Below are 9,623 nucleotides of genomic sequence, written 5' to 3' on the forward strand. Positions count from 1 at the left end.
AGGGGGAAAACAATGGAGGGGCTAACAATGTTCAAGAGGAAGTGTACTCATTACCTCACTCATGTAACTGTAACCCTCTGTATAGTATCTTTACAATAAAAAAAAAATCATTAAGTCTTTTAATATATCTAAGTATATGTTTTTTTTCTAGCTCCTCAGAAACACTGACTCTTGCCCTAGGAGAATAACAATAATCCCTTTATCCAGAAGAGTTAAAGGCATTTCTGCTCCTCTGCCCTTTATGAAAACAAGGACATTTGAGGAACCTAGCAGACATCAATACTTCTGAACAGGGGGAAGAGAAAAATAAGGAACTGATTAACAAAATAGGTCAAGATAGTAGATATCTTTAAAGGGAAAAAGGGAGTTGTACATGGAAAGGCCATTAAGAGGCTTCTGAAGTACAGGTGAATAATTTCTTGACTTAGAAATGGCTACAAGTGCTTATTTGTATTTTATTCATTTCCTATATGTGTACTATATTTCATAGTAATTTTGGTCTGGCATTGTGGTATCATCTGTAATCTCAATACTCAGGTGCTTGAGAGGCTGGAATTGTGTGTCCTAGGACAGCTTGGAATACATAATGAGGCACTGTCTCCATACTCACCTCTACACAGAAGATGCTTGCTTCCACAGCTATTTTAAGCAGAGAAGTTAATTGTTAACAATTACCTGATCTTGGTCAGTTAAAATTAAAGGCTATGGTTTGGAAGGTGGCTTAGTGGTACAGTGCTTGCCTTGCATGCATGAAGCTCTAGGTTCGGTTCAGTACCACATGAAAAAGTGAGAGTGGCACTGTGGTTCAAGTGGTAGAGTGGTAGCCAAGACTGGCAAAAAAAAAAAAAAGAGTAAAAGCTAACTTATTAATTCCTACATTTGGTTATACATGAGAATTATATGAGCAATTTTAACCAGCACATTTGATTTTGGATTTCTTGGCCTCAGATACTATGAGATAAAACCTGTCTTATTTTCCTGTGACAGCCCAAGTTGACTTTGGAAAGTGGCATTTCTAAAAATGCGTTCAAAAAGAGATACAAGGACTCCTAGGAAGAGATATGACAACAGATGTTTGAGCCCAACAATGAAATGGAAAACAAAAAAAAGACCATACCCAACAATTCTAGCAAAATATTTATTTTTCCCTTTGCCCTGGATTATCCCAATCAGCATACAGATGTTAATAGTTTCTCCTATCTTAGAAATCAAAACCCTAACTCACCAGTCACTCTTTTATGTTTTCTCCTTGAAGGCAAACAAAGTGTATGTGGTTAAGATTCTTTTCCCCATTTTTCCTTGAACAGTCTGCAATTATGCTTATCCTCCCTATTTACCTAAGAATTTTGTCAAGAAATCACACAGAAATCACTACCCCCTTTTTCTCCCAGTGAATTGGAGATATGAACTGAAAGCCCTCACTCACACCAGGTGGCTAAATACTGCCACCAGGTATGACCTTCATCTAGAAACCTTCTTGCTCAATCTGTACATGATTTTTTCTTTGTTTAGATACCACTTTCTCAGTAAGGCTTTACTTATTACCCTTTAAAATTTTTAATTCTTGCAGAGTACCAGTGGCTCACATTTATAATAGGAGATACTGAGAAAGCTAAGATCTCTAGAGGATCAGTTTGATGTCAGCCCCAGCAGAAAAGTGTGACACTCCTCCAATTAGCCAGCAAAAAGCTAGGCTGGAGATGTAGCTCAAGCAGTATAGCACTAGCCATGATTAAGGGTAACCAAGCTAAGCAAGTGTGAGAATCTAAGTTCAAGCCCCTCTAGTACACTTAAAAAATAATAATAGTTCTTGCTTTGTATGTCCCTCCCTCACGGTATAACCCCTGCTTTCATTGTATTTGATGTTGGTAAAATTTGTGGAGGGGAAGGGAAAAAACAAATCGTTTAAATAGGGATACAGGTGGACCCATTGCAAAAATGAGATGTACAAGTCATTATGTCAAAAACGAACTTTACAACTTTGTGGGGGAGGGGAGGAGGGCTGGGTGGGGTAGGATGAGATGGGAAGGGGAAGCAGAGGCTACAATGCTTGATAAGAAATGTACTCACTATCTTGCCCATGTAATTGTAACCCCTTTGTACAGTATATTCACAATAAAAAAAATAATTCTTGCCAGGTGCCAGTTGCTTACGCCTATAATTCTAGCTATTCAAAAGAGGCTGAGATCTGAGGATTGCGGTTCAAAGCCAACCCAGGCAGCAAAGTCTATGAGACACTTATCTCCAATTAACCACCAGAAAACCAGAAGTGGCACTGTGATTCAAAGTGGTAGAGCACTAGCCTTGAGTAAAAGAGCTCAAGGACAGCACCTAGACCCTGAATTCAAGCCTCACAACCAAAGAAATAAAAACTTCTTGTCCCATCCTCCTTTCTTTCTTGAACATATTACTTAATATTTTTTTGTTTGTCAGTATTTAACACCAAGAGGTCAGGGACTTTTGTCCGTTTCATTCTGTACCTGTATTTAGAATGGTCCCAAGTTAGTATTTCAAATATAGGGAGTAGGGCATGCCTGCAGTTCTAGCTACTTGGGAGAAAGAAGCAGACTGAGTCAGGGAGTTGGAGGGCACCCTGTGTTAGGTCAGCTCCTGGATGGCTAGCAGACTCCACCCTCCTCGCAGCAAAGTCTCCACCCAGTACCTACATTACCTAGGCAAGTGGGACACCTGGAAGAGGTCACATCTGCATCCGCTGAGGTCACATCTGAATTTGATGTGGCCACACCTTTCTCCGCCCATACCCTAGATAAGGCCTAGCCCAGGCCCAGACTTGCTCTCTCTGTTCCTCTCTGCTCTCTCTGCTCTTTTCTAGCTCTTTCCTCTCTTTCCCAGCTCTCTGTCATTCCCAGACTTTCTCTTGCTGTTCTTACCTCTCTGCTCTTTTCTAGCTCTTTCCTCTCTTTCCCAGCTCTCTGTCATTCCCAGACTTTCTCTTGCTGTTCTTACCTCTCTCTCTGCTCTTTTCTAGCTCTTTCCTCTCTCTCTCTCCTCTCTTCCCAGCTCTCTCTCATTCCCAGGCCTTTCCCGGCCACGTGGAGTGCCAACCTTGCCTGGTCCCAGCAGGTCTACTGAATAAACCTGCCCCTTACCTGAATACCACGTGCAGGTTCTTACTCGGCTACCTCTTTTTAAAAACCTAACACCCTGTGCAACACATCAAGTTCTCATCTCAAGAAACAAGTAAGTAAACACAGCATGGGATATAGAAGACAGAAAATTTGAGCATAAAAAATGAAAAGAACCAAGTTGAGAATAAAGAGAAAATCAGATATATGAAAAAGAAAAAAAAATTACAGGCCTGAGGAGAAAGATCAAGTGAAGTACAATGCAAAAACCAAAAATAAAAATAAAAATCCAAATACATAATAGAAGAAACTTTCTCTGAAATAAGGAAAGCCTACAATCTGCAAGGAACAAGTCATACGAAGATTCAAAACCACTACCACAGCAAAAACAACTTCTGAGTAATCATCAATATATTTTTTGACAGTGTGGGGGATTTGAACCTATGCCCTTGATAAGCAAATACTCTATCACTGACCTACATTCCTAAGATATCTTGATATACATCTAAACATCACTCTCCCTGTAATAATCAAGTTTTTTCTTTCTTTTTTTCTGTCGGTCCTGGGGCTTGAATTCTGGACCTGGGCGCTATCCCTCAGCTCTTCAGCTCAAGGCGAGCTCTCTACCACTAGAGCCACAGCTCTACTTCCAGTTTTCTGAGTGGTTTATTAGAGATAAGAGTCTCATGGAGTTTCCTGCCCAGGCTGGCTTTGAACTACAATCCTCAGACCTCAGCCTCCTGAGTAGCCAGGATTACAGGCATGAGTCACCAATGCCTGACTAATCAAGTTTTTTATGGAGGAAAAATTTATAAATTAGTCTGCCATCAGAGTTCTCTGGAACAGCATTCTATAGAATGTATCAGGTAGACATGCAAAGCTACAAAGGAGAAAATACTGAAAGCTTTTATCTAGCCAACTGTCCTTCAAATAAAGGGGCAATAGAAAAATATATGCATGGATTTGTAAACGATATAATGTACAGAAATTCTTTTTTTTTTTTGTCAGTCCTGGGCTTGAACTCTGGGTTTGGGCGCTGTCTCTGCGTTCTTCAGCTGAAGGAGAGTGCTCTTCCACTAGAGCCACAGCACCACTTTCAGTTTTCTAGTGGTTTATTGGAGATAAGAGTCTCACGGACTTTCCTGCCCAGGCTGGCTTTGAACCCCGATCCTCAGATCTCAGCCTCCTGAGTAGCTCGGATTACAGGCGTGAGCCACCAGCGCCCAGCCTGTACAGAAATTCTTTTAAGTAGGGATCGAGAACCAACTTTAGGGAGCTGAATGAGAATTAAGAATGAGCAACTAGAGAATATAAATTAGACTAAAATGCAAATATTTTAACTGACATCTAAATATAAAAATGTAGAAACACAATTATGAGAAATATAGGAGGTAATATAAAATAATTTTCCATGGGCTAATACTACTTAAAGCTACATCTAGCTGGGATGTAGCTCAATGCAACAATGCCTGTCTGTCATATGTGAGGCTTTGGATTCAGCTCCCACACTGTAAAAAATAAGTATACAAGAAGAAGAAAAAAACCTCTACTCTATATTGAGGATTTTTAAAAAGGATGCAAATAAATAAGAAATAATTATCAATGGGATAAATATACTGTTAAAGAAATGATGTTAAAACTGGCCAAAATAGCAAAACTCAAGCATAGAACATGTTTGGAAATGCATCTAAAACAAAATTAGTTAAGAAGGTTGTACTTCACTACTCCCTTTTCTTGGTAACAGCAACTTAAAAAATATATTAAAGAGATATAAGCTTAAATCATCAAATTAATATTTTTAAACATTAAGTTCTTACAGAGTAAATTATATACTAAGCTATGTGGACAAAAGATTTTAACTATCTTACTTTTTTTTTTGCCTGCCGTGGGCTTGAACTCAAGGCTTGTGCACTGTCTCTGAGCTCTTTTTCTCAAGGCCAGCAATCTACCACTTTGAGCCACAGAGCCACTTCCGGTTTTCTGGTAGTTAATTGCAGATAAGTCTGATGGACTTTCCTGCCTGGAATAGCTTTCAACCTTGATCCTCAGACCTCAGCCTCCTGAGTAGGCAGGATTACAGGCATAAGCCACCTGTGCCTGGACTATCTTACAATTTTGATTGCCTTAAAGAGAAAATGGAAAAAAAGTTAAATTACCTGAAGTTGATGGACAAATCCAGCATTAGGATTAATACAAAATCTTCTTTCTTGGACATAAGCAAAAGCATCTCTGGAAAAAAAAGTATGAAATTCTTATTACAAATTATTTCAAAAGATTTCAATTTCAAAAAGTTTTCCAGAATTTATTTAAAGTAGGAAGTTACCTAAAAATTTATCCTAAAGTAGGTAAACAATCATTGAGTTTAAACCTACATAAAGGGACAGATTAAATATTGTAATCCCTGGGGCTGGGAAGGTGGCTCAGTGGTAGAGCACTTGCCTTGCATGCTCGAGGCCCTGGGTTCGATTCCTCAGCACCACATAAGAAAAAAGCCGGAAGTGGCACTGTGGCTCAAGTGGTAGAGTGCTAGCCTTGAGCTGAAGAGCTGAGGGACAGTGCCCAGGCCCAGAGTTCAGGTCCCACCACCGGACCCAAAATAAATAAATAAATAAATATTGTAATCACTCTGCATGTTGTAATCCCAACTGTGTGTACAAAGGGAATTTGGCCAATTTCTCTAAACTTTATTTTTTTTCTCTTATTTTGGAGAACTACAGTGAAGATGGAAGATAATGAATGTAAAATCACTTTGTGCATATAGCATACCATCATACAGTACATGCCCAAAGTACTACCATTTAGTTAGAGAAAGAGTACCCAGCACAAGAGAATCAAAGGTTACTTTCACTATTAGTATCACTGACAAGATTCTTAATAGAGAATGTTAGAAAAATATACATGTAAAATTTGCATGTACACACATATATGAATATACGTATATGTGTGTACATATGTATATGCAACTTGTACATATACACATATATGGAATTTATCAGTATATATATTGCAAAATACTTCTGTGCATATAAAATCTCTTTAATTAAAACATATTTAATTAATTCCTTTAATTGATATTTTAAAGTCAACTTTTAGAAGTGGCTCAAGCAGTAGAGCGCTTGCCTTGAGCTGAAGAGTGCAGGGACAGTGCCCAAGCCCAGAGTTCAAGCCCCATGACCGACCAAAAAAAGAAAAAAGAAAAAAGTCAACTTTTCTATTTGTTAGATGACAGGATTCCTTAAAACTAAAAAATCCTCAGCCTCCGGAGTGCTGGGATTAAAGATATGTACTACTACCATATTCAGCATATATTAGACTTTTATTTATTTATTTTTCTTTATTTTTTTTGGGGTCTGGTCGTGGGGCCTGAACTCTGGGCCTGGGCACTGTACCTCAGCTCTTCAGCTCAAGGCTAGTGCTCTACTACTTGAGCCACAGCGCCACTTCCGGCTTTTTTCTTTTTGCTTATGTGGTGCTGAGGAATCGAACCCAGGGCCTCATGCATGCAAGGCAAGCGCTCTACCACTGAGCCACCTTCCCAGCCCTATTTTTATTTTTAAAGTGGCAAAGCAAGGCATTCCATAGAGAGGTATAGACAGTACACTGTTAAAAAAAAACAGCATGCTCAAGCTAGATGGCTCAAGAGCAAGGTAAGGGCAGAGAGAAAACCATTTCCTGCTTCTCATTCAGGAAATGGGAGTTAAAGACTTGATAAAATGAGACTTAAAACAAAGTTAACATTATTTATGTCCAAGAATTTTAAAACTGAGACTAACCAGTTCCCTAGTAACAAATAAGTAATTTTCTATGGGTTATTTCACCTATACACTACCTTGGCTTCTTAAAATACCAACACTTAACACTAGTTTAAGAAAGCACAAAATAAATTAGCCTAAAAAAAAAATCTACAATAGGAAGATAAATTAGGTTAAGAGATTAACCATGGGATGTAAGGACTTATCTAATGAAGTATGTCTATATAAAGTAACAAGGAATATTAACTCCCATTTCTGTAAGGTTTGCATGGCAATCTAAACTGTGGTTAGGTTTGAGTGTACTTTCTTACCTGTACTTCATTCCAAATGTTTCCATAATGTATGCAATAACAAAGGCAGCACTGAAGACAAGACAAAAAATTTAGAAAATGCACTCATTAATTTGAAGGAAACAAATACCATCTTTAACTTCTTACCTTCTGGAGATCCCTGCATTTCCATGAACAAGAACTTTACCTGTAAAAAACAAATACTTATTCTCAGAGACAAACACATGAGTTAGCAACTGAAACATACTGATTATCACTTATCAACCATAGTAAATCATATACATGCCATTTAATAATTTTCAAATGTTTGATTTTATACATCCTAGACTTTTGAAAAATTTTTTACAGAGAGTTTAAAATTTACTCTAGGGAGCAATTTAAAGAGTATATCCAAATGAAACAGAAAGTTTGGAAAACACAAATTTGAGTATAGTCTACTTTAACTTACAATGTCCATATACAGCATATAGGATAAACATCAACTTAAAAAGTTACTATAAGACATAATTTATACAATTGAATTCTGTAAGACTTTTAAAAATGAACTAATAGCAATACTCCTCAAGCTTGTCTGTGAAACAGAAACAGAAGGAGCAATTCCAAATTCATTCTATGAAACCAATATCACACTCATGTCAAAACCTGGTAAGGATCCAACAAAAAAAGAGAACTACAGACCAATTTCTCTAATGAACACAGATGAAAAGCTCTTCAATAAAGTATTAGGCAACAGAATCCAGAAACAAACAAAAATAATACATTATGACTAAGTAGGCTTCATCCCACAGATGTAAGGCTGGTTTAACATATGCAAATCAATAAATATAATTCACCACATTAATAGAGCCAAGGACAAGAACCACATGATCATCCCAATAGATGCAGAAAAAGCCTTTGACAAAACACAACATCCATTCATGTTAAAAGCTCTGGAGAAATTAGGAATAGAAGGAACATTACTTAAAAAACTAAAACCATTTCCTCTAAAATCAGGAACAAGGTAAGGATGTTCACTCACTCCTCTTCAATATAGTTCTGCAATTCTTAGTCAGAACAATAAGGCAAGAAAATGACATAAAATGTATTCACAAAGCCTGGTGTTGATGGCTCACACCTATAATCCTAGATACAGGGATCTGAGGATCACAGTTTGAAGTCAGCCTGGGCAGAAAAGTCCCCATGAGACTCTTATCTCCAATTAACCACTCAAAAGCCAGAAGTGTCGCTGTGGTTCAGTGCTAGCCTTGAGCACTCAGAGACAGCACTCTGGCCCTTAGTTCAAGTCCCACAACACACACACACACACACACACACACACACACACACACACACACACACACACACACACTTAAACACAGACCTTCTGGCCCTTAGTTCAAGTCCCACAACACACACACACACACACACACACACTTAAACACAGACCTTCCCCTTCCCTAAAACCCACCCATACTACTCCTAGATATCTACCCTGATCAGCATGAACCAAGATATGATAAGGGCATCTGCTCATCCATGTTCATTGCTGCACTATTCACCATAGCCAAAATCTGGAAACAACCCAGAACACTACAATAGATGAGTAGATCCAAAAAATGTGGAATGTATATACAATGTAATTTTACAAGCCATTAGAAAGAGCAAAATAATGTCATTTGCAGGGAAATAGATGGAACTAGAACCAATGAGGTAAGGGGCTGGGAAGGTAGCTCAGTGGTAGAGCGCTTGCCTTGCATGCCTGAGGCCCTAGGTTCAATTCCTCAGCACCACATAAGCAAAAAGAAAAAAAGCCGGAAGTGGCGCTGTGGCTCAAGTGGTAGAGCGCTAGCCTTGAGCTGAAGAACTGAGGGACAGCACCCAGGCCCAGAGTTCAAGCCCACGACAGGACCAAAAAAAACCACACACACACACAAAAAAAATGAGGTAAGCAAAGATTAGAGAGATGAATGGCACATGTTCTCTCTGATATGCAGACAATAGATCTAAAGTCTTAAGAGAGAATCACAAAGGTACAATACCCAAATGACTCTTCATATGTATATAAAATAATATACATGCTGGAATGAACTCCAAAGATATGGAAACAAGGGCCTTTTTTTTTTTATTGTCAAGATACTATACAGAGGGTTACAGTTACATGAGTAAGGTAATGAGTACACTTCCTATTGAGCATTGTTACCCCCTCCATTGTTTTCCCCTACCATCCTTTCCCTCCCTACCTTTCCCAGGTTCTTTTTTTTTTTGATTGTGATTAAATGATTACATAATCTCCCGAATTTCACAGTATTGTGGAATAATGATGCTCATTTAAAGTCACAAGTTCATTCTAACTTTCCTGGAGCAAATTGTCTATCACAGTCTATAACATGTATTGGTGTACACATGTTGTACACCGTACATGTGATCAGCAGCATGGGGATATTTAGTAGTGGTTCAACCAGATGAGTGGGAGTTCTTTGTTTCTTAAGTCCTGTTAGTTTTGTCGTATCACCTAA

The 9,623-nt window shown here is 38.4% G+C and overlaps 1 protein-coding gene across 1 annotated transcript in view; it reads right to left on the reverse strand.

The window, feature by feature from the left end:
• Positions 1–9,623, reverse strand: part of Styx (serine/threonine/tyrosine interacting protein) — a 46,686-nt gene that overhangs the window by 10,718 nt on the left and 26,345 nt on the right. Inside the window, exons 7-9 of the mRNA XM_013012304.1 lie at positions 7,276–7,315; positions 7,150–7,200; positions 5,243–5,315 (exon numbers count right to left, since the gene is read on the reverse strand). Coding sequence (XP_012867758.1) covers positions 5,243–5,315; positions 7,150–7,200; positions 7,276–7,315 — 164 coding nt within the window. The remainder of the gene's footprint in view (positions 1–5,242; positions 5,316–7,149; positions 7,201–7,275; positions 7,316–9,623) is intronic.

The sequence above is a fragment of the Dipodomys ordii genome, unplaced genomic scaffold (assembly GCF_000151885.1).
Source record: "Dipodomys ordii isolate 6190 unplaced genomic scaffold, Dord_2.0 Scaffold16, whole genome shotgun sequence".
Taxonomy (NCBI): domain Eukaryota; kingdom Metazoa; phylum Chordata; class Mammalia; order Rodentia; family Heteromyidae; genus Dipodomys; species Dipodomys ordii.